At 31.7% G+C, this 25,272-nt stretch overlaps 3 protein-coding genes across 8 annotated transcripts in view; 2 read left to right on the top strand and 1 right to left on the bottom strand.

Annotated features, from left to right (window-relative positions):
• The first annotated feature begins 579 nt into the window (after window positions 1-579).
• LOC143217633 (uncharacterized) lies at window positions 580-12,427 on the top strand. The gene is made up of 11 exons (XM_076442126.1): window positions 580-1,086; window positions 3,356-3,453; window positions 4,326-4,472; window positions 4,554-4,673; window positions 4,874-5,024; window positions 5,584-5,713; window positions 5,813-5,966; window positions 6,053-6,241; window positions 6,329-6,448; window positions 6,718-10,019; window positions 11,677-12,427. Exons 1-11 carry the CDS (start codon window positions 786-788, stop codon window positions 11,684-11,686), a joined length of 4,722 nt encoding a protein of 1,573 aa, XP_076298241.1. The 5' UTR covers window positions 580-785; the 3' UTR covers window positions 11,687-12,427.
• A 2,353-nt stretch (window positions 12,428-14,780) lies between these two features.
• Window positions 14,781-24,995, top strand: Rsg7 (regulator of G-protein signaling 7). Of its 6 annotated transcripts, XR_013010877.1 has the most exons (16): window positions 14,781-15,205; window positions 15,414-15,548; window positions 15,879-16,104; window positions 16,202-16,298; window positions 16,383-16,433; window positions 16,836-16,991; window positions 17,087-17,310; window positions 17,420-17,604; window positions 17,684-17,797; window positions 17,877-18,002; window positions 18,487-18,673; window positions 18,862-18,954; window positions 19,586-19,641; window positions 20,286-20,574; window positions 20,669-20,865; window positions 24,284-24,995. XR_013010877.1 is itself a non-coding variant. In XM_076442142.1 (14 exons), the coding sequence occupies exons 3-14, from the start codon at window positions 15,886-15,888 to the stop codon at window positions 20,676-20,678; spliced, it is 1,518 nt and encodes a 505-aa protein (XP_076298257.1). In that variant the 5' UTR covers window positions 14,781-15,205; window positions 15,414-15,548; window positions 15,879-15,885; the 3' UTR covers window positions 20,679-21,083. The 6 variants fall into 6 exon arrangements, 3 of the variants coding, with proteins under 3 accessions (XP_076298257.1, XP_076298256.1, XP_076298259.1); XR_013010876.1 differs by lacking the exon at window positions 24,284-24,995 and having other exon boundaries at window positions 20,669-21,083; XM_076442142.1 differs by lacking the exons at window positions 20,286-20,574; window positions 24,284-24,995 and having other exon boundaries at window positions 20,669-21,083.
• LOC143217637 (monocarboxylate transporter 12) overlaps window positions 15,878-25,272 on the bottom strand; it is a 32,509-nt gene continuing 23,114 nt past the window's right edge. The window contains exon 6 of the mRNA XM_076442136.1: window positions 15,878-25,228. Within this exon, the coding sequence (XP_076298251.1) occupies window positions 24,162-25,228 (1,067 nt within the window). The 3' untranslated portion in view covers window positions 15,878-24,161. The remainder of the gene's footprint in view (window positions 25,229-25,272) is intronic.

Below are 25,272 nucleotides of genomic sequence, written 5' to 3'. Positions count from 1 at the left end.
AAGCGTGCATTTTGCAAAAACTTATTGCAAAGGCAAAACTTCTATCGTAACCTTTGACGTGTCAGAAAATATTCTCAATACTTTATGATATTTTCAATAATAATGGGTTCATATCAACAAAACAAGGTTTCCGCAGCTCCCATCTGCATTTCCTAATCCCCACCATTTTGAGAACTACTCGACAATTGGCCAACATTTTGACAGTAGCGATTAGTTAGCCAATGAGAACTAAGGAAGCCAGATTTTTGTGGCTTTATAGCTGCAACTCTTATCTCCAGAGTTGATTGTTGTATATTGTATATATATATTTATCTTGATAATTGATCGTCCGTAAACACCTTATTCTTCTTTTTATAGTTTGGTAAACAGTAACAGTTATTTTAACGCTTACAAGACATAAATAATTATCGATTAGATCTAATAGTCGTATCTCCTTCGATTGGTAAACTTAAAACGTCATCGATGATGCACATGCATAATTTTGCATAAAATAATTTTACGATTAGCGAAAGAATTTGATTGATGCATGAAATTGCATTCTAATCCCGTGAAGAGGGCTTTAGGATTCTAGTTACGGTTGAGTTTCACACAGTTGTCGACTTGTTACACAGTAATAAAGATGGCGGATGTAATGTACGGGTAGCTGACGTTTGCTTCGATACGCGTGTTAAACGATTCTTCCGAACAGTCCAATTGACATATTGCCGTGGAGTATATATGTGTGCGTGTTGTGCCTAGTGCGGTGTAAATTTTCACTGGAAAAATGTGTTAGAAATCCAGTTAATATGAGCGAAGGAGCGGATTCAGTAACGTCGATCTGCGAGAGTTCGCTTACGACCTTGAAAGTTGATCCTGAGGAGATTGATCCTGAGAAACTCCCTCCAAGGATAATATCGCACAATACTAGGAGGCCACGGTTCGGCATAAGCAATACTCCGCTTTCCCCTTATATATTAATCGATGGGAAAAAATTACGGAGTTCGTTAGCTTTCACCAAGAAACGACCTCCGCGACGAGTGAGTTTTCCTGAAAATGACAATCTTTTGGTTACGGGATGCCTGGAGCCTGCCAATCCTTGGAAACTTGGTAAGAACGATACCCTCGACTCGTATTTACACGATTTTCATGGTCATGCCTCGATATCAATGCACTTTATCAACTTTACTTTTCCTTTTCGTAATTGTAGTAACATGGAGCTCGTTCGGTAGAGATCTGTAGAGCTTATCATTGGCAACAATTAATAATCGTTCAGTAACAGTCGAGTTACGATCATCAATATTTGAAAGTGTCTTAGAATTTCTATCGTTCGAAGTTAGTTGAGTATCTCAGGGAACTTGTAAATTAGGCGTTTAGCGAGACTGAAAATCTACGTTAAAAGTATTTATTTAGTATTGAAGGAATGGTAGATATATTCTCGCTCGAAAATATTGCAAAAATATTACCTCTTCTCCCGAATTGTTTGAGACTCAAGTGAAAACTTTGCAACTTGGTAAACGATCATAATATTTGTGGATAGATTTTCAATAGTGTTTAAAAAGAGGAAAGAGTTCGAAGTTTATAAGAATTTATTGTACAAAGTTGCATTAGATTTCACACGATATATTTACAAGAGACTCCTCTATCTCATAAATACAGGGTGCCTCAGAAAGAAAGGGGTAATTCTTAAAGTGATTCTAAGCACCTTGTTCTTTTGCCAATTCGCGCCGAAACGCTTTGTTTTCGAGTTATTAACGAAAAACACGAACCAATCAGAGCACGGCTATAGCGGACAGATTCTAGTTCGGCCAACGGCAACGCCACGCTCAGCGGGACCTGTCGCCGAGCGGGAATCCGTCTTCTGTAGCTGGACTCTGATTGGTCCGTGTATTTTGTTAATAACTCGAAAACAAAGCGTTTCGGCGCGAATTAGCAAAGGAAGAAGGTGCTTAGAATTACCTCAGGAATCATCCCTTTTTTTTTCTAAACTCTTTTTGGGACACCTTCTGTATATCTTATTTAAGTGTACATTTCAGTTTGAAATAGCATCAATTTCAACTCGTAAGACTCTTAGAATTGTAAATGTTTTTATTTTCAACTTCCTCAGAAACATAGTGCAATTGCATTTTAATGTGAACTTTTATTTATATATATATATTTCTTAATCATCTTATACAATATTTCGGTTCAATATTCTCTATTGCATACTTTGTTACATCATACATTCACACATTTGAAACATGTATTTCTTTGTTTCATAGTTTTCAGTTGCATTATCTGTAGAATAGTAGGAAATTTGAAAAAAGAATAAGAACAATTTGTATAAATTTTAATGCAATAACTTCTTTAAATACTACTTGAACATTATTTTAAAGAAGTTATTAGTACACAAAAATATAATGTAATGTGTCAGTATAGTTCTTATAATTATTTACTTGCATAGTAATAGGGGCTGAGCAATTAGGTTTTTTATAGGTCATGTCAAGTGAAGAACATTTAAGATTTCACAATGCGAACCATGTACTAATTATAACTTTGATGCAATATTAAACTATGCGCAATGTATAATTAACTTGTAAGTTACTCTTTAAAGTATACTACTCTTTACGAAGTAGATTTTTGTTATCAAGAGTACTGTTAATTTTATTATTGTTTCATTGTCAGACACAGTCGATTCGAAAGTGTTATGTAAAATTTTGCCATCTGAAATCTGAGTTAAAAAGAAACAACAAATTAATGTCTGAATGAGATTGAACAAAAAACATTTTATTACGCACAAGTTATGTGTTATTACATTATTATATTAATACGTTCTCTGTGGAAAATATGAAAAAAAAACAAACAAAAGAATAAAGTAGAATTTAGCTTTTAAAGTCGTAGTAAACTTAATTGTAAAACTGAGCCGAGTGTATCAAATTTTTGAAAATGTGATTTATATTTATGTTAAAATGAAATGCAAGTAAATATTTGGTTAGATTCTTAAAAGAAAGATGCTGAGTTGATTTTGTCTTGATCCTTTCCTTCCAGGGTCAAATTTATCAACTTGATTTGTTGTGATAGTGAGGTGAACATTCATGGAAATATAGACACTAGTTAATGATCAAGTCCTTGCTACAAATGAAAAACTTGGTGAGTCACCAATGAATACCGCAGCGAACGTGTTAAGAAATATTACGTTTACAAAAGAAATAAAATACCGATTAATGTACAAAATTCAGTTTCTAAACTGTATTGCTAGCAGTACTTAGTATTGAGTAGGTTTAAATGTATTGATATTCTACAGTTCTATAAAAACATCTTCCATCAATCATTTAACTCTTAATAATGTTAATTATAGACTTCATAACGTTCTAACAATCTATCAATTAATTGTTCACAGCTGAAAATGTGAACCGTGATGATTTAATCTCAGCGTACAAGGAATCCTGTATAAAACATAACACTGATCCTCTGGAAATTGTTGTAAGCCAACTCCAGGTAAAAATACTTTCCTTTTTTAATCATTATATTCTATACAAATATAATTTAAGAAAAAAAAAATATTATAGTTTCTGGAATATATTCTTGATTGATTAGCTAACCATTCAGTTCTATACAGCAGTTCAGGAATGGAGAACATACAATGACTTCTACATGTGTATGAAAAAGCTTTCGTTATAAGAAATTCAAATGGGTCGCATGTAAATTGCTAATCAACCGGGATTATGTTTAAAAATAGTTTAGTGTTCAAGACTGTAGAGGTATTGGGAAAAAGAAAATGTTTTCAAAGGAATATTACAGTGTGTTTGAAGCACACACAAATTAAAAGCAATTATTACATTTGTTTATTGTTATATACTGCTGCAAAATTGATTGTTGAATTCAATGAAGATCTGACTACAAATTTGATGTATTCTTCAACCAATTTTTTTTTTAAATATGAATATGTAATTGTGGAGCATATTTTTTTAACTCTCATCTATCCCTTGATGGATGAGAATCAAGCTGATGCACATAATTTCCACGTTTTTCAAGTTCTTTGACGGCTAATTCATTGTTTTGCAATTGTTACACGACAATTATGCATTCATTGTACACCCATTGTTTTTGTGTGTGTATGTTTACTTTATCCTCAATAAAATCATTAGCAAAGTTAATTATTTATCGTTTGTTGCGAAACTGAGGGACGGATGAGGGTTAAAGCAAGAAGAAAGTCTTTCCTTGTTAGCTTATTCTCTGAGAAATTATTTGTACAGTTGAGTGTGTAATAAAGTTGTGGAATGTACATAATGCGGAAGCTTTCGAGGAGTGTAATTACATTTGATTACACATGCATTGGAATCGATATTAAATAATAATTTTCGATACAGACTTTAGATACATCCCAAAAGCATTGTGAAGAACTAACATTAAGAGGACAAACATTAGATCCAAATGACTGCGAAGCATTGGAAGAAATTCTTAAGAGAATTCAATTTCACAAAGTTGATTTAGAAGCAACATCTTTAAACGATGAGGTACTGTGCTAATCTACAATTTGCTTTAGAAATGTACTCCTTTGAATTTTGATTAATTTTTTGCTCTGTCTTCGATTACAGAGTTCTGTGATATTATTTGATATGTTAGAGTATTATGAGTCTGCAAAACAGTTGAATATTTCATCTAATCAAGGCATTGGAGAATATGGATGGCATGCATGCGCTAGTATGATAAGAAAGGTACACACAACATATTCTTCTGTAAATAAAAAATGTATTCTAGGTTATTGTTATTGCTGTTAAAGACATAGTAATATGCATGTAGGATAATAGCAAAACCATTAGAAATGAGAGAACTTGAATGTACATATTAAAATTTCATTCTGCTTTTTTTCTTTTTACTATTGCATACATAATTAATACGACTATTATTTGTCTAGACCCAATGTTTAGAACATCTTGAAGCTAAGGATGTAATACTTGATGAACAGTACACGAATATCTTGAGTCGTGCATTGCGATTAATCTGCCATCTACATGTGCTAAAATTAGAAAATTGTGGACTTTCAGGAAGATGTATCGTCACCCTAGGTATTTATTATGTGATATAGTTTGATCATTTTTATTATGGAATCTCAAAAACAGTTACAAGATACTGTTACCTGCCATTGTTACTACAATTTCTATTTCATGAGCATTAATGATTAATGTCCAGAAATAATTCGACTATCTATAAAATTTTGGAGAAGTAGAGAAAGTCAGAATACCTGGCTAAATTCCATATATTTGTATGTAATTTAGATATTAAATATAATCGTTCTTTAGGAAAAAGAGTATGTAATTTAAGTACTCTCGGTTTTATGGCAATTAGAGATGTGGGAGAACACGAAAATGTATAATTCGAGAATCCTAAATGCTTGGGGGAATAATAATTGGGAATCCCGAATGTTTCCGGGTTCTCGTACACCCCTAATGACAGTATTGTACTGCAAACGTAAGAATTATTACAATAATTAGATTCGTATCGTGATAAATATCAAACTATTTTTCATTTTAAATTCCGTACTTACTACGAACAGCTATTTACTACTCGTTAGTGAGAGTATCTTCAGAGAAGTAATCATTTCTAAAAGTGTGCTACTTCTATCAGTTTCAGCACTGAAAATGAATACTGGAATAAGGGAACTGTATTTAGCTGACAATGGACTTAATTTATACGATGCAATACAACTTGGTTCTCTTCTTAGGGTAAATAATCATATACAACTACTTGATATTAGGTATGTATTGTTTCGAAAAATACGGAGTGCAAAACCTGTGCATAACTGAGGGAAAAAGAAATTTAACATTTTATATTATTAATTGCACTTTTCTTTCAGCAATAATAACATCCAAGATGAAGGCGTACGTGATATCCTAGAAGGACTTATTAATCAAATACACGAAGATAAGAGCGGTAAAGGCTTAAGCATTTTAGTGTTATGGAACAATCAACTCACAAAAAATTCGTCTCCGTATTTTTCACGGATTATAGTACGTAACTTTACGCGTTCTTATGACATGGTACAGTTAGGTTGTGTATTCATGTATATACATTACGTTCATATTTATGCACATAGGCATTGTCTAAAACATTAGAAACACTAAACATCGGGAAAAACATGTTGACCGATGAGTTGATATTTACCGTAAAAGACGCATTGAAAAAAAGCCGTACGTTATTACAATTGGGAATACAGTCGACTGAGCTCACGTGTGATGGTGTTGCTGCATTGTCAGAAATTATTGAAACAAACCAGGTTTTGCAAGTAAATATTAGTAGCTTCATGATGTTTTATAATAAAGTAAATGATTATGATAAACCACTTCACGTTAAATTTGTTTTCTTATCTTAGAGGATAGATTTGCGAAACAATGACGTCAGACTGACTGGATTAACAGCCCTGAATATTGCTATAAAAACGAATAGAAGCATTACTAAAATAGATTTGGATGACAAACTCAGAACAAACGTAGTAAGTAAACAAGACATTCTACAAGTCTACCGTTGCACAGTGGTCTGGAAACCGCGAAAAACTTTATTTTGTTTATCATATTTTGCTTATTCAAAGAGTTCTTAATTTTGATTGTAGCATTATTATCATTAATTACCAACTTTCAGAGAGATTCCATGAAATTTCGAATTTCGGCCATTTTTCATTGGTTTCCAAGCAACTGTGTATTGTGTATCGCGTAAGGAAATACCTATCGTTACATAACGTTGCTTGTTTTATGTTAATAACAGGATGACCCAGACCAGACCTTATACACGCAGCTTTTAACTGAGATTCAAGTCTGTTGTTCGGCAAACGAGCAGAATCGTATCGTAGAAGAAAACAACGAAGGTTCTGAAAATTCACGTCATAGCATCCTCTGTAGTACAAACTCTCGTAAAATCTCGCTTACTTGTCAAACACTTCCATGTTCTTTATCAACCGTGATTTCGATACGAAATAACGCACCAGGGCAAACGATGCTCGAACCGAAACGTATAAATGGAGGTCGTCTACGTTCCCCAGCCCTTAGTCCAGCCTCATCACCTATAGCGAGCCCGATACCAAGTCCTTCACGAAGTCGATTTGTGGTGTCCCGAGTGCCAGAAACATCATTATGTTCGACAGATTCCTCAGCATCTTCGTCACCAGTTACTCTCTCCCTTGAATCATCTACCTATCTCGCATCTTCTGCAAGTGGGCCATCTAGATTTCGTGTCTCTGTTGTTGAATCAGCAAATACCATTCTGCATAAACCTATTAATGTCGCCTCGTCGAAGGCTGACGTTACGTTCGATCTAAAGTTTAAAGTCAATAGCGCGGAGTCGACTAATTCGGATGACTCCGTTGAGGTGTTCGGATCCAAATTAGAAACGAGTAACGCTGCTCGAGGTGATGATAATTCCCGTGCCGCGTCAGGCAACGTGTCTCGTTTAATTTCGAATAATAAGGTAGAAGAAAGATGTACACCACCGTTATCGCACGAGTTGGCTCGATCGAAGGATGATCAACAACTTGCCGAGGCTGTTGTCGAGATTCGAGTAGACGGCAGCGCGGCTCCTACCGCTTTGGAAGATAAGGAACATATTGATATAGAGAATAACGAAACGAATATTCCAAGTTGGCGGCTGGAAAGCACTGCGACGACAAAGAACACAGAAGTATCGGAAGAGTTGAAAAAGGCAAAGACATCTGCAATTGTAAATAAAGATGACAAAGATTCTACTGTTATAGCGAATAATAAACAAATGCTTGTTGACAGACAACAAGACACGACCAAAAAACTAGCAACTACCGTTTTAAGCGACAAAACAGAAGCGCAAACAAGGCAGCAGAAATCTTGCATCCAGAAACATACACCAAATTTAGAGAAATTGCTTGCGCTCTTTCAAAATCCTAGTTGTCTTTTTTCTAGTAGCCAATTAAAGTTTAAAAGTACATTTCAAGATACAGCGAACAGTCTTGCGGCAGCTGAAAGCAAAATACATTGTTACTTAAAGGAAGATAAAGACAGAAGCCGGAAAACCGAGGAGGCCGGAAGTCAACAGAGAACAGAAGACTCTTCAGCATCGTCGAAAAGTAAACCGACGAAATCGTTTAATATTTCACAGATATTGAGCTTGAAAAGCTTCACGAACATATTCCCGTCATTCAAGTTTGAAGATAATTTAAATATTTCCGAGCAGAGTACCAAGTCTTACTCGAAACCAGTTACCGAGGTAAATCTTTTACTGAAACCGAAACGTGGGAATAGCGACCACAACAATGACAATAAACAATTCAAGGTTCACATAGAAGGACAGAAGGTGAATCTTTTTACTGTGGATAATCAATTGGTACCGAAAAATATACAATCAAAATACTACGTTGATCTTATGAACAAAGATCTTCTATTGCCCGCAAATTATATTATTTCGAATATAGCAGTGGATAACTGTTTAACAATTGCACATAATAGTTTCTTGAAACGTATTTCCGAGAATAGGAAGATGATCGTACCTTTGTCTAAATTTGTAGATAGATATGAATATCCAGTTCTAGAAGCAACGATGAACGATGTAAAAATCGAAGACATAGAGGAAGTACTGAGCAAGGTAGATTCCATACTGATAAAAGAAACGTGTGATAAAACTTTAACGGACAGTATTAATTTTACTAGTGATAGTAATTCCTTGTCTTGTAATATAATGTATGATATGAAGAATGTAAATGATACGTATACTGTAAATACGCCTGAGAAAGTGCACAATTTAGTTCTATTAAACTTACGCCCGAAACACGACGACAGAGATCATTTTGTTTTTGACATAGACAATAAGCAAAGTAATTCGGCATGTTTCGCATGTACAGTGAAGCGCGTTTGTAATATATGTAATAAACCACTTGCATATCACAATGCGTTCAAGGTGAATGTAGGAACAAATTGTCTACACAATGAAGTTACCAAAATGCATAGTATTGATACCAATTATCGTAAGGTGGCTTGTACAAACGTTCACAATATGCCAAGCGAGCAAGCGGAGGGAAGAGATATTATTCGCCGTGTAAATAATAGTACAGATCGGCGATATATCTTGTCAAGTGAAAAATCAAAAGCAAGAGTATCGAAGAAGAAGAAGAGTTTTATGTACGATGATATTAATCTTGATTTTAGCGATGTTAGTACAGATTTAAGTACTTCGACTGGTCATGAAGAGTATGTTACGAATACACCGAGAATACAGGAGATAACCGGATCGTTTAATATAGCGGACAACAAATATTTGGAGTTGAGTACCGTGAACGAGCTGAAAGATAGATATCTTTTTATGGAAAACGCCATGGGCAATGCGCTTGGACTAACAGGTGGCACGCCTCGATCCAGAACGTGTTCTTCTTGTATAGCAGACTTTCATAAGTCCATTCCCAAAGATCTTATATTTTACATAGCTGACGTTTCTTCTCCCGATAGGAGCTCCACGGAGAAACTCTCGTCGGACATTATTCCCCGTGTGTGGTCGAACGACGCTGTCACGTTAAAGAACTCGTTTTGTGCTTTACCTCAAAGTAAGAATTCAAGCATGAATCTCGTAACCGAGGAGACCGAGAATATTTCTAATACCAATGAAGCTTCCAAAAGTGAGGATAACGATTTTTCTACACGCCGTAATACGCAGGACAACGCGCATTTTCATAGCAAACAAAAATTCCAAGAAAACGATGAGTCTGGAATTAAGTCTGAATGTTCCTCGATATGTACAAACGTTAACTCTGTAGCCTATTCGAAAGAAGATGTATGCCTGTTGAAAGAGGATAGCGGTATAGGTGAGAATACTTTAGAGAATACGTATATGTTCACTAAATTTGGATCGAACATTGCTCAACGTGTAAAATTTACAAATCCAAATGCGATTAGTGATATGACTCAGAAATACCTTAATACGATTAAGTGTGCAGTTGCTACAACCATGTGTTCAAAGGCAACAGTGAACACAAGGAGTAATATCAGAGTTGAAATGATTTCTGATGAGTGTACTAATGTTGCCGACTCTTCATCAGTAATTCATGCGACAAGGTGAGTAAAGCACATTATGAGGATTGACGAAAGTCTACAATTTTTATATGACTCTAAATATTTGAGAAATTTTTGTGTTTCGCTGTACGAGTACGCGATGCAGTTGTTTCGAACATTTCATGCAGGCATCGCAAAATAACGCAGAAAATCTGAAAAAGAAAAAAGTATGAAACCTTTGGCAAACATTTTATAAAGACAATCGATAGTACATTGTATTATGTCTGCACAATTTTATATATATATATGTTAGAAATATACACTACAAATTCTTTAAATTGAAATTTACTTCTTTCTGAAAAATTCATTTAATTTTAGGAAATAAGAGTTTATTATATAACGCAATTATTAGCGGTGTGCGAGAACTCGAAAATGTCGGGTACCCGATGATCAAGCGAGTCGGGTTCTCGATCATTTCGGAATTGTCGAGAATTTTCGAAATTTTCGAGAATTCTGAAATTTTTGGATTCTCACACACCTCTAGCAATTATACACACACATGGGATACATCTTTATTCTTAACTAAATATGTTTTATAAGATTTATGGTCATACAATTTCATTCATTTTTTCGTTAAGATAACAAAAATTGTAGTACACAAAAAGAAGTAATTTAACATTACATACTTGTAAATATGTGATATCTTATTATGTGAAGATTATTCTGTTTGTAAAACTGCTGCTACTATTGTAAAACATCTGTTTCATACCACTCTATATCTCTTTCATTGCTATACATGATAAACTAAGAATGGTTGGCAATTGAATTGTAAGTAAGATGTGTAAATTCATCCATATACGATCATATATGGCTTTACGGTGTAATACAACATAATGTTTTGTAAAAAAATAACTTTCAACGATTTAATGAAAAATATAATTATATATATTTTAATAAAAAAAAAATCAAAATTCGTGTAAATAATTTCTATCAAATTTGAATTGTATTTGTAAAACTATGCTGATTTCAACACTATCTTATGTCTCGCTTGCAAATATTGTAATAACTTTTGTTTAACTAATGAAGAAATCATATTAATTCTCCTCTAAAAAATACCTTAGTTTTTCATCATACTTATATAGATTCCTTTGCTAATATGAATTATAACTCTCTTTGCCTAAATAATATTATATTTCTTTAACAATTTAACATATCGAAATAATATATTTCTTAGATAGAGATTCAGTATGATTTTAGTTCGAAAAAATGTCCAAATATTTGGATTATATACTTTTTTTTCAATTTTGTACAAATAAGTTTTGGTACTGGTACAGCAAAGTAATACTTTTTTAATTGCATTAAAAAAAAATCATTATTTCATACACAATAATTTTCTTTGTGGAATTTTATTTGAAATATTTCACATAATCTCGCTTATATTTTTAACTTGAAAGTGATCATCATGCATTAAATATTCACATTTTCCTCCCTTGTTGTAATTGAAATGAAGAGGCTCTGTCTGGCTTACTATAATAGTGTTGAATAAAGTATTCATTCGAGTGACAATTCTCGCAGTATTTCATTATCACACGCTATGTACGTTGACATTTCTTTTTTACTTTACTGTACTAAAACACTAACGATTAGTACCAATACGAATCTATAATGTATGCTTCATTATTCGGTTATGCAATAAAAAGTATTGGTATGGTTTTTATAGCACAAAGTAAGACAGGAAATATGGATGAGGATGAAGATGAGGAAATGGAAGATGTGGAACTAGACGCTGAAGAAAATGACACTTTATATGATTTAGATGATGAAATTGATGAACTTCAAAAACTGACAATGGATCTTGAACCAGAATACCAACGGTATGCTAAATGGCGAATTTAAAGAAACATGCTGTTAGGTTGTTGTTAATACTAGACTTGACAGACCAGTAAAAATGACTGAAGTCGGATGTTTTATTTTGCAAGTATTAAGTTTATAGAGAAGCTTTTACAGCTTTTTTATTCGTTCAGGCATACGCTCTAACATAAAAATTACACGAAAAATAAATAAATGCAATCTTATTATTTTTATAATGCAATACAAACCAGTCGCTTTTAATGCTCGGTAGTTCTAGTGTTAATACTGGGTAGTAGTTATCTAAAATAGAAAAACAATTCGGGGAACGAAAAACTGTTCTACACGAGTTGTTACTTATTAATAGCGAATGAAAAGCATATGAATGAATCTTAATGATCTTCTTCGTGCAGAAGAATGGGCTATTAATATCATTACTACAAATATCTTTGTTGTTTCTGCGAATGAAAACAAGTGTAAAAGAAGTTATTTGGTTCGATGGAAACAATATATTTCTAGTTGAAGTTGAATTTTTTTAAACACATAGTTTCCAAAATTTCAATCGATATTTTTCTAACTACAGATGGGAATCAAATTCAATTATACATATGCCTTTTACGATTTTATTAAAAAAAAGGGTAAAAAATTGCGAAACGATTTTGGTAAAAAACATTGTAATTTACAACTTGTAAATTAATTATATTTGATGACTACAATTGGCGAAGGGGCAGGTGAAAGAGATATAACATATAATCTAATATTATCTACGTCTATTAGCGAAAATTTTAGTAGATATATAATTGATTCTAGTCTGAGAACCTATTGATCTATCATAAACCGTACTGTGCATTCAAAATGTAGATACCACACCAAAAAGACGCCGCGAATTGGATGGTTTATGATATACTATAAGATGCAATTTGAAAGAATTGGTCGAAAAATAATAATAATTTAAATGTGTGTTAATTGATAAATTTAGCGTTCAAGATGAATTGGAAGCAATGCGAGATACGCGCAATTTAGAAATGAATTACTATGTGAATATATACATGTCTATACGCATAGTTGAGTATATATAAGTTAATATATATACACACATCACAGAAAAAAAGTGTCGTTTTTTAAAAGAAAAATAAATTCGAGTCTATATTTATCAGTCAGTAATGAAAATGATATTAAAACTGTTGTGTTTAACATCAGATTGTTATTTATTAATTGCGAACAATTTTAACATTGACATAATATATTTTTATTACATGTACATGATACACAGCAAAGGAGTGTTTGACTTAATTGTAAGTGAATATCTTTAGACTTGAGTCTTTCCTACTCAAAGATATGTATACTTGTTATATTATGCATTCATAAAGTTTCTTTAATTAACTATGAATGTCATGTTACATATATAGAATATAAAAGAATCATTGTTAAGAGTACAAGAATGACATTGAAATGATTGGAATGAGATTTTATCTGAATTTATATTTTTTATATATTCTCTTGTGAAGTTGTAATAGCTAATGTAATTTCCTTTAACATAAATATTCATTATATATGTAAACGTCTGAAGGAAACAGTAGCGATTGGTAGTCATAAAGTATGTTGTTTGTGTTCAGATTGTGTTTCGTAACACGGTCGTAGTTTTAAAGCTAAGTGTTGTAGCTAATACGGAATTGCAAAGTATTATTTTATAATAAAAATAATTGTGTAGATGTAAAAGTAGGTTTGAAAATCGATAACTCTCGGGTTCTATCTCTTGTTGTATAAATATCTTGTGAACGTTTTGGGAGATAGAACAATTGAAAAAAAAGAAGTTCAAAAGACAGTTGTACCCAGCTGTATATGTATTTTCTTGAAAAATTGTAAAGTTCTTTAAGAATTTGTAAATTTTAACCGTTTATCTTTCATTTATGAGACACCATAACATTGGCTGCTATAATTACTTTGTACATATATACAGACACACTTGTATACGTGCGCGCGCGCTACTTATAGATTAAGTTTACAAATATAACTACACACGACTTATGTGAAGGTACATTTTGAAACTATAATTCTGTACAATTTGTATATTGAAAAGGAATTGAATTTATTAAGAGTTTTATCAAGTCAAGGGAATAAAAAGAATAAAGATGGTTTATTGATACATTGTACTTCATTCATACATGTTAATCATATATTAATTAATATATGTCAAATTATACATATTATATGTGTATATATTAAATATATTTCTATTTAAAAGAGTCTTGACCTTTTAATTTTCTAACACATTGTACATATATTATGCGTTACTATATTTTTTGTTCAATATAGTTAATTTATTCATATTTTTAAATTTTATTTTGAATTTGTATTATACCGATGATTGTATATACATCTGTTTTTAAGTCTTATGGAAAATTTCATGGAGCTTTTTCATTTTATTCACTTTTATTTGTCCCCTACGATATTATATATATTTTTTAAATATTATCACTAAAAAACGTAAGTATACCCATTAATATAAAAAAATGACTATTCCTTTTATTCGAGAACTATTTGAAATTAAAGAAATGTCTACAATTCATATTACATTCTTTTAAAGAGTAGATGCAAAATATATTAAAACAATGACGTTATCAATTTATACATTTTTTAGTTTTCTATCAGCTCCAGTACATTATTTTTGTAATATTGTAAATATTAGGACTTGAAACTACAATAAATATACTCATAGTTCTATATATACTTATATCCAGTTTCTATAGAACCTAACCCAGACCTAATATTTTTCAAGTTGCTTATTAATTATTACGTTGGTGCTAAAATAATTATGGTTTTCATCGTGGTAATCTTCGGTGTCTGTTTTAAAATTGTTATTTGAATATGCTCGTATGTTATAAGTAATAAAAAAAATGTTTAAGATATCTATACTGTGCGCGGATTAACAAGGCTATAGAAAACTGGAGGGTGAATATCAGCGCGGAATCGCGCAGTCGCGTTTCAGATATACGCAGGATTGTATCTGGCGAATATAACTATTTTTTATTGCAGTTATTAAAAACAATTTGTCGCAGGTTTGTTTGTCATTTAAATTTCCACGATTCTTGATTGACCACCGAGCAAACACATTCGAGATCAACTTTACTTCTTCGACCACAATCTACAGGTATCGAGTGTTTGCTCTTTGCAATTTTAGGAATATTGATCATCTAATGAAAAGCAGAGATTTTCGACTTAGATTCTATCCAAAATAAAACACGTATTTTAAAAGTAATCACAGGAGGAATATTATACAGATTACTATCTTGTGATAGAGGATGTGATTACTGTATCACTTCGACAATTTGCCCGACAAAACGGAAATGGATGAGTGGTTTCATTCGCTTCAATGACACGGAATTCCTTCTGAAAAGACGGTAACTCATTTCATTGTTTTGTGTTTACGTTCAGCTACAATACAAGTTATAAGTGGCATTCATACCAATTTATGCTTGAAAATTTGTTACAAATATTTACCATAGTTCGAATCGCGTTATTAAACGGTGTCATTATAATAATGTTAAACAACAATATACGGTTGATTTATATGTCAATTTCGTTTAATAATCCTTTGTTACTGTGCAGATTAATTTCAACGTAAACTTGGGATGCATTTAGTACAATGAACAATTCATTTATTAAGAATTATTGCCTGATGAATATGATGTACAATAGACACCTGCCTTTGGTTTGTGTCATGGGAAATTAAACTTTTTTTGGGTAAGTATTATAGGATTTCTCGTACAAATTTTATTGCAAAAGTTTGTACAAACTAGCAAAGTTTTATAACATGAATATTTATAACATTTTTGTAATTCAAACCTTGTTATATATGCTTCAAATTGTGATGAACTGCGTTATTGAAAAAGATTTGCAAAATTTATATAGTTTATACTTTTATATTGTTTTATTGTGTTGTATTATTTTGTGGTATATCTTAACAAATGAAAAACATATTGCTAATTCTATTTTTGAATGCAATGCATACATGACACTAATTTCATATTCGGCATAGTTTAAAGAATTGTTTTTTAAAATGATTGTTTACAGAGTGGACATGGTAACGATGAATTCTGAAAAATCGGCATGTTGCCGAAAAGCTGGTGAAAGCAGTGATATTAGTGGAACAACTGAACGACAAAGGCATAGAGATAATCAAAGAAATCAGTGTAATAATCAGAATGGAGAGACAATTGACAAATATCAGAGTAGTCTTACATATCACATCACTGCCTCGTGTGCCGAAGATACACCCAATTACCTTGTATTCCAGAAAGTAAGTTATTATTACATTATAAATAATACATTGGACATAATCAATTAGTTTATGTTTAGTATTTCGTTAAGCACTTTCATTCATCTTCGCTTTTCAGATGGAAGCTATTGTAGAAAAAATGTCAGATGAAGTATCAGGTGTTCCAGTGAAAACAGTGAAGAGCTTTATGACAAAAACACCTTCGGTTTTTACGGGTAAAATGTGCTGAAAATAATAAATTTTAAACAATTTCAATACTCGTCGAATTATTAATGTTTTAAACTTGTTACCACACACAGGTACAGATTTAATATCATGGATGATGAAGACTATGGCTATAGATGACCAAGGTATTACTGAAATGTTAAAAACAATCGTCGATAAAACAAATGCAGTCAATTTTTTTATTTCTGACCTTGCAGAAAATTCCATTTAAAAAATTGAGAAGGTTACTTTCATTTTTAAAAAACTACGACAAACAAAAAATAACTACACACACCATTACGTTACTTACAAAAAACAGTACTTCTTTGTACTCTTCCATTTCTTTCCTAATATTTATTATCTGCAAGAAAAACACTGACTATTAATAGCGTGACCAGCTTGTATAATAGTCTTGTTAGTTACTGAAATTTTTTATCATCACTAATTGATGAAAAACCTTTTAAATCATTATATTTATTTTATCCACGGCATCTAAAGTTGTGACAAAATTGTGACAAACTCAAATGATTCTGATATAAATATTACAGAAGCTCTTCACGTGGCACATCTAATGGCATCTCACGGATATTTTTTCCCTATCGACGACCACTGCCTTACTGTTAGAAACGATAATACGTTTTACAGATTTCAAACACCATATTTTTGGCCATCAAATTGTTGGGAACCAGAAAATACAGATTATGGTATGGCCTTTTTGTCTGTAATCAGTTTCGGAGAAAGATGAAAAAACTAAGTTTCTCTTGAAAAACATCTTAATGCTTGAATTTAAATGTTACAGCTGTTTATTTGTGCAAGAGAACAATGCAGAATAAAACACGTTTAGAATTAGCAGATTACGAGGCTGAGAATTTGGCCAAATTACAAAAAATATTTTCACGAAAATGGGAGTTCATTTTTATGCAGGCAGAAGCGCAAAGTAAAGTTGACAAAAAAAGAGATAAACTCGAACGCAAAGTGTTGGACAGTCAAGAAAGAGCTTTCTGGGATGTGTATAGACCAATGGTGACTATTTTATGCTCATCTGTTTCATTTTATAGTGCTCGTTACAGCTGTAGTCTTATATTATCTACAACCTGAGATTTATTTACCGAATTATTGTTATGTATTTCAGCCTGGATGTGTGAACACGACAGAACTAGATATTAAAAAAGCATGTCGTAGTTGTAAATCAACTTCAGAATCTTCACAACCAGGATCAAAAGAGACACGATCAGTAGAAACATTGCGTAAAGAGATTGAAGTATTGAACAGTATATTAGATCGACTAAATACGAAAGTATCAAAAGTATCAGAGGCGTAAGTAAATTTTAAAATATGAAACTGGACATTATTTGTATAACTTGTCTGCAAAATGTACTTACTTTCATTATTTTAGTCTCATTGGATATTTCGAGCAATATGTAGAATACGATCCCTTTTTTACACAACCTGAATTCACAAATCCATGGGTATCAGATAGTCCTGAAATGTGGGAACAAGAAAAATTAGCGTACGTACATTTTTGTGTCATCATTATGTCACTTTGTTTCTTGTGAAATAATAGACTACATTACCTTCTTTTTTAATAGGAAAGAAGTATCAACAAGAAGAGTAAAGAGGTGGGCTTTCAGCCTTCAAGAGCTATTGCAAGACCCTGTTGGTAGAGACCAGTTCACGAGGTTTTTAGATAAGGAATTCAGTGGAGAAAATTTGAAGTAAGTAAACGGCGATCTTACTAGACCAATTATTAGGTAAAGAGAAGGTAAGATGGGTGTTTATTTTACAGATGTACAAGAAACTAAAAATGTCGGGTCGGGACGGATCTTTGAAATTTTGAGGATTCTTGAATATTTTTGGGAATACCGCTATATTCGAGAATCCTGAAATTATCGAGAACCCGACTCGTCCCGGCCATCGGATACCTGACATTTTCGGATTCTTGCACACTTGTAGTATTTACATAAATAATGCTAGAATGGTGTCAGAATGTCCTGGCAATATACACGAAAATCAATTTTCTGAGCAACCATAGTACAAGCTTAACATATTTCTTTTATTTGATCATTTTTAGAAAAGTGATAATATTTCTTTCGAGAAATAAATATTAGCTCTGTGTTACACTGCAACCCCAACTTGTCCTTGTACTCCTCTATTTGTAATTTGAAATTAATAGTATTAAATGTTTATTATCATGCTCAGATTTTGGGAAGCTGTTCAGGAATTGAAAACTTTGCCCCAGAAAGAAATTCAAACTAAAATAAATGAAATTTGGAATGAATACTTGGGCCCAGACGCTAGTTGTCCAATTAACGTTGATTCTCAGTCTTACGAAATAACGAAGAAGAATATGCAGAAACCTGACCGATGGTGCTTCGACGTAGCAGCGGTACAAGTTTAAATCAACAACTTTTTGTTACAATAGAAATGGATTTCTTAGACAGATAGACAAGTTGCAAAATAATATTAAGATAATTAGAATGAACGAATTGAATGCAGTAGACTTAGATAAAGATAATGACCACACAGTGGGAAGCGAATAATAAGAAATTGTTCCGTACTATTGTTAAATTTTAGGCGCATGTTTATCACCTGATGAAAAGCGATAGTTATTCGAGGTATCTACGGTCGGAAATGTATAAGGACTTTCTCAATGGCTCGAAGAAAAAGGTCAATATAACATTTATAAATTATACATTGACACGTGAAAAGTTATATCACGAACTAATGAAATTATAACATTTAGTATTCATTCTCATAGTTATAATTACAATTGTAATTATTATTTCATATATGGCATCATCATATCTAACGTTTCTACTCTCATTATCATCATCGTCATTACCATTATCATTACCATCATCATTATCATAACATTAGTTACCAAATTGTTAGTATTATTACTGTTATTGCTGCTGATACTACTTTTTTTTGTTATTTTCCTCGTTAGTAATATTCTGTTATCAATTTAACATATATACTTCCCCACTTTTCAGTTTTCTAGCAATGTTTTTACTTTACTCGAAAAATATTCTCATATTTGAATCCATGTATAATACTAATGGGCAGCGATATACATAGATATGTAGGTCTTTAATTCACGTGTATATTGTACCCCTGTATTCACTTTTCATTTACAGTGTTTGGATTGTTTTTGCAGTTTATTTTACTTTAATTCATGTTTTTCTATTTTATTTATTTTATAAAGAAAAAATATCTGATGTATTTGAAATATTCGTAAAACATTTTTTCTGCAAAAAGACAACAATCTTTTTATCTCGATATATTTTTCTTCTTTCAGGCATTCTTCGACATTTTGTTAATTCGGCTTTTAACCACAGCTTTACTACTGAAATTGTATGTATCACTTAGCTGCTTTCTCCTGAACTTGGCTATCCGATTTCCAAAGTGTACAGTTTTCATTTTTTTCATAAATTTTTATCGATTCATACAATACGGACGTTTGTGGTAATTTATATTTACTGCAATATATTGGAAAATAATAATTACGGCTTGCGATTAGTGGAACTTCAGAACTTATGTTGCTTTATGCTTAGGCTCACATTTCTACTTTGAGCACCTTTAAAACATTACTAATTATACAATGCAAATTACACATACTTTAAATTTCCAATTTACATATTATAGACAAATTGCACATGTTTATTGATTCTTCAATCTTTTCTATCATTTTTCACTGATGCTTTCTGAACACTTTTTGCTGTTTTTTAACGCATTATTTGATTTTTTAAAATATTTATTCAATAATACTTATACTTTGATGCTATGCGCTTAATCATTTTGTAGGTCATTAGTATTTTTACCCTTATGAATTACGTTCTTACCGATTTACGGCATACACATACAGTAGAAAAATAATTTCATTAAGATTAGTGTTCCAGGTGTTCATGAAGCAAACTTTATTTCTGTCAACAATGTAGATGTTTACAATGCTTCTAACATCTTCAATTCCCATGCAGATAACAGTTTTTTGTTTCTAGTCCGTCTTTACGCAAGCATGAGTGCTTGGTGTATTCTAAACGATCTAATCAGTGGTAATTTTCCAATCTGCTTTGACTTATGCGATCAGAAGATGACAAACTGACAAACAAAAAGATATTGTGGTCATAATAGTTTTCATCGTCATCGTAATGGTCATGGTCATCTTCGTGTATATCGTCATCGTTATCGTCATAATCATCAATATCCCAATTGTCGTTAACTGTTATCGCTATCATTATAATTTACGTATTGCTACCTTCATTAATAACGAATATTATTGATCAAAAAGTTCGTAACATTCTATTTCTAAGAAGTAACTAAGAACTTAGGTGCTTATAACTTGTATGATGATTAAATGATTCTTTTCGTTCAATTATTTCAGACTTCTGTAAAAGGTATTCGTTCTATCGTGTCGTTCAGCGGACGAAGGGATACAGCCATCTCCTAACCAGTACAATATCAATTTTGTCGGGCGTGGGAATCATTCCAAAACACAAATTATATTTCCATTGTTAGAGCATGTCGAAGAGGAACACTGTTTGTTTACTAACTGTTAGATTTTCGCATCCCTCTGCAGAAGTAAGTACATTGATACTATTTACATGAAGCACAATTTGTCTTTCTTAGTATACCGTCGGTTCCCGATTCTTTTCTCATCGGAGATTCAAAGACATCTCGAACCTTTAAGTAAGATGTTTTACGAATAATTTGTTCTACTGTACATAGACTAATTATGCGCAAAAAGTGATAATGAGAATTATATACATTTTATTTTAAATATACACTTTTAAATTACATACCATTGTGATGCTTAATTGCTTATGTTTGTGATCTGTTCATACAAAATGTAACATTCGACTAAAATAAACAGAGCAATTACAAGGTAGTGGTTTCTGGGCTATCTGTAGGGGAACTGAATTCTGGTTTTCACACATGTTTTTATTCATACACTTTAATTTACATGTGAAGAATATATAGCGTACTATGACAAGAATTAAAAAGAAAATGAAATTGAGCAAATATTCACAGTGTCAGGAATGTAACAAAGCAAAGGAATAATATTTTTCCTCATTAACTAAGTAACAAAAACCTACATGTGTAATTCAATAATTCTTCATTTCAATTATATTTTAATTTTACTTCTTATCTACAAACTCGTAATTAAACATAAAAAAAATCTTAATCGATCGTACGGATACAGTCTATAAAAAGAAATATAAATATTCACGAGTAAGTAAAATTGAGAATTGAATACTTATAAATGTAAAGTAGATGAATGTTTTTTAAAAGAAAGACGTATGATTTCTGCGAATGTCTAATTATTAAAATGATAACACTATTATTGTAAAATAGAGATCATTAATATCATTGCTTGTCTCAGATAATAAGTTTTCTATGAGGATAGGTGTCATGTGATAGAGAGAAAACAATATTAACATATATAGATTAAATATTTCACTAATTTTGCTACAACTACTTTTCCTCAATGTGAGTAGAAGGAATAATATATAATTTACTAGTAAAAAATTCCATCAAAAATATCTTACAGTTTTCTACATAAGATTTCTCTTTTTATGCGAATGAAATGAAAAAAGAATAACTTGTGAAAAACTTTTCATGACAAAAGATTGAAACACTGCATCGAAGGATGCAAAATAAAAGTGATTTTTTGTTATGCACATCAATCGATATATGCATAAGAATAAATTAAAATTTAAACATAAAACTCCTAGACGTATATGCGAACATTCGAGTTATGATAGTTGATGATACTAAATCATTATCATCAATATAGTAATCAATATATAGTTAATGTGTGTGTCTAAAGTTACTTAAGTAACATAGTCCGAGTAACTATAATATAATATATGTGATGGAAATATGACATGTAATGATGATAGACATTGTATATTTTATATGAGTATTCGTATAATACAAGATAGCATACACTACGACAGATCTACATTACTGGTGCTTTGATAATTTATTATTTTTTAATCAATAACAAATCAAAGTTACTCTCATTGGTTGAAAAATCTTCTTACTCCATGCGAATAGTTGAAATAAAATGTAGATATACATTCTACGTGTTCGTGCTTATATTTACCTAAATTTTTATGTAAACCTAATATATGTAGAAGCACAAAATTGTGCAATGATTGAAATTTCAAACGAGTTTGTCAAATTTAATATTTAATGAGAAAATATTAAAGATCACAAGTTGTTCAAATGTTCAAAGATAATAATAAATCTATACTGTATAAGACAATTAGATTTGCCCAACACAAATAATTCGTATTTCTTTAATGTCAATAAAACGTATAAAAATATATACATTCGTTATCAAAAAAGTATATTGATATAAATGACGATACGGGAAATTGATATACAAAATATAAGAAAAAAATTTATAACAAATAACTTCTTTCTAAGTATGCGGTTACTTTTGTAGATCTTGATATAATTGTATAAAAAGGATCTTATTAATAAATTTCTATATAAAAAGTATCTCAATGTAAGTTTAACTTTTGAGTAAATCAGTCTTACATTAAGAGTTTTTTATAAGTATATATATAGTCTTATTGACACCGGCTTGCAATAGGTTGCAAAGATCGGTACAGTATATTAATTAATATCGAACACTTTCAATGACACTAAAAGTATTTCACACAGCTCATAAAATTGTTCTTGATCATACAATAAACATGAACAAAATGAATACGTCATTGATTTAGAGCACCAAGAAATTACTGAGAATTATGTTTCTACTACATGCGATAATACTTTGGCACAATTCCGAAGTTTTCAAAGTCATTTTTATTCTTATACTAAATCAACATTTACGTTAGTTATTTTTGAAGGAAAAAAATTTCGTTAATTGGTTTTCAATTCAAATTGTTTTTGTCAAATGATATGGTAATATGGATGTGATGAATTATGATATCTGATATGGTAAGATTATATATATAATTAAGTAAAAACCCCATATTGAACAAGTTGTGTACACATCACTTGAATTTATAAATAGTTTTCTGGAGAATGTAGTTAATATTGTTTTACGTGAAAGGAAATTGATGTTTGAGTATCAAAACTTTCGTCAGATCTATACTCAATGAAAATTGCACATTTTTAGGTAAAAAAGCATCGCGAGTTTCTTAAAACTTACATTAATATGGATATATACATATTTCATAATATTAAACTGTAAAGTCTTAATGGTTTAGTACTTTATATAAATTTCCATTTCTACGAAAATAATCGTACGTTTGCACATTGCAGCATTCCTAACTAGTGTTTTAATTATTAAATCTACCTTAAAAGTAATTTTATTTTTTTTTCTATGGAATGTGTTTAATACAATAATCGCCATTTAAAAAGTTGCGGAGATTCTATCACTGGTACGTAACGTTAAATGTTATTGCAGTGTTTCTTTCTCATTCTTATTATGCATAAGAATAATAATGTAATTATAATATCTTTCAGTTATCTGCTTCAGATAATTTCTCTCCTAGATAGATTATTAATATTAATAAGTAGACTGTAAACTATTTAGTACTGTTAATGTACATGGAATTGTAGTTATTGTAATTGTATATGTATACATTTTCACAACAGTGATGTCATTATTTGTGAAATAGTACTATTATATTCTAGAGCGCTATTTTATACACCTTTAACTAACAGACTAATTTATAGTTCGACAAATAAAAATAGAAATGAGTAGAATGAACTAAATATTTTCCATGATAAATTCTTATGCGGATGGCAACTGTCATATACCATTACTAGAGAAACCTAAAATACTTCACAGTTTGTAAAGGCACTTAAGATTTTGTATACAAATATCATAATATAATACTAATGGTATTACGTTGTTATACAGATTGTATATCCTTCTTGTTCTTTCTATTTATAAGTGGTACGACTGCCCATAGCGCAGTGCCGAGGATAAGTATGATACCAAAAGCCAAAAAGATTGGTTTGTATGATCCTACAGATTCGAATATGGCACCGCATACTGGTGGTCCGACAAGTTGAAGGACTCCGTTAACAAATAATGATATACCGTACGATGAGCTGAGTTTTTCAGTACCGAGCATATCTGCCAGAATGACTGTCGTGATACCAATATACATACCAGAAGACAGTCCGAATAATCCACAAAAGAATGAAAGCATGGCGTAACTGGTTGCCATGGGTAATAACGCTAGTGCTAGTCCACTAGATCCGAGTCCACCAACAAAATAGTAATACTTTGGCACAAAATTAATGTCCGACAATGAAGCGCCACTGATTCTTCCAACTAAGTCGAAAACAGAGACCACTGACAGAAGCAAAGCAGAGGAATTCTTGTCGAAACCTTGAGATATAGCATAAGAAGGCAGTAGGATCATAAAATTGGTATTACTGATCGCTGAGGTAGTATTTGAAATCAGAATTACTAAATAAATTGGATCCTTAAGTACACTTAAATCAAAGAAGTGTGATTTCTCTGATTTCTCTGATTTCTCCGGTTCCTCTACCTTGGACAACGATACCTTCGATACCGACTTCTCCGATGATTCTCCCAAATTCTTCCTAGGACTTTTGCGACCCTTCTCATCTTTAATAATGATTTCCGAGTACCTCTTCAATCCTGGACTTCCATTCTTGATGTCCGTAACACTGGTCTCTGATATAGCGCTTTCACGTCTCAACACATTTGCATTTTCATAGTTCAAACCACTTCCTTTCTCTTTGGTGAAATTTTCGTCGTTAGTACTGAACGTGCTCTCCTTCTCCACCTCTTTCTCTTTATCTTCGAGCGAGCTTTCGTTTCTACATTCTGAGCATTGATCTTCCTTAGAGTCGTCAACTGTTCGTGAACTTTCATTCTCGAGTTTTTCTTCTTTGTCGAGCACCTTGTCATCGTTTGTTTCAGTTTCGTTGTCAACAGTGGTTGCTGTAACGTTGAGAAGTTGAAACGAAAATTAGAGATTTAAAAAT

The sequence above is a fragment of the Lasioglossum baleicum genome, chromosome 17 (genome assembly GCF_051020765.1).
Source record: "Lasioglossum baleicum chromosome 17, iyLasBale1, whole genome shotgun sequence".
NCBI lineage: Eukaryota > Metazoa > Arthropoda > Insecta > Hymenoptera > Halictidae > Lasioglossum > Lasioglossum baleicum.
The sequence above is the reverse complement of the archived record's forward strand: the minus strand, read 5'-3'. Positions and strand labels throughout refer to the sequence as shown.

Bases quoted from the DNA above. Each gene is read 5' to 3' on its own strand.
- LOC143217633 (XM_076442126.1), top strand. From the start codon at position 786: ATGAGCGAAGGAGCGGATTCAGTAACGTCGATCTGCGAGAGTTCGCTT. The intron at 5,025-5,583 runs GTATTTATTATG...TACTTCTATCAG, and splicing joins AAGATGTATCGTCACCCTAG to TTTCAGCACTGAAAATGAAT. The intron at 5,714-5,812 runs GTATGTATTGTT...CTTTTCTTTCAG, and splicing joins ATACAACTACTTGATATTAG to CAATAATAACATCCAAGATG.
- Rsg7 (XM_076442142.1), top strand. From the start codon at position 15,886: ATGGTAACGATGAATTCTGAAAAATCGGCATGTTGCCGAAAAGCTGGT. The intron at 16,992-17,086 runs GTATGGCCTTTT...TAAATGTTACAG, and splicing joins ACCAGAAAATACAGATTATG to CTGTTTATTTGTGCAAGAGA. The intron at 18,674-18,861 runs GTACAAGTTTAA...GTTAAATTTTAG, and splicing joins GGTGCTTCGACGTAGCAGCG to GCGCATGTTTATCACCTGAT.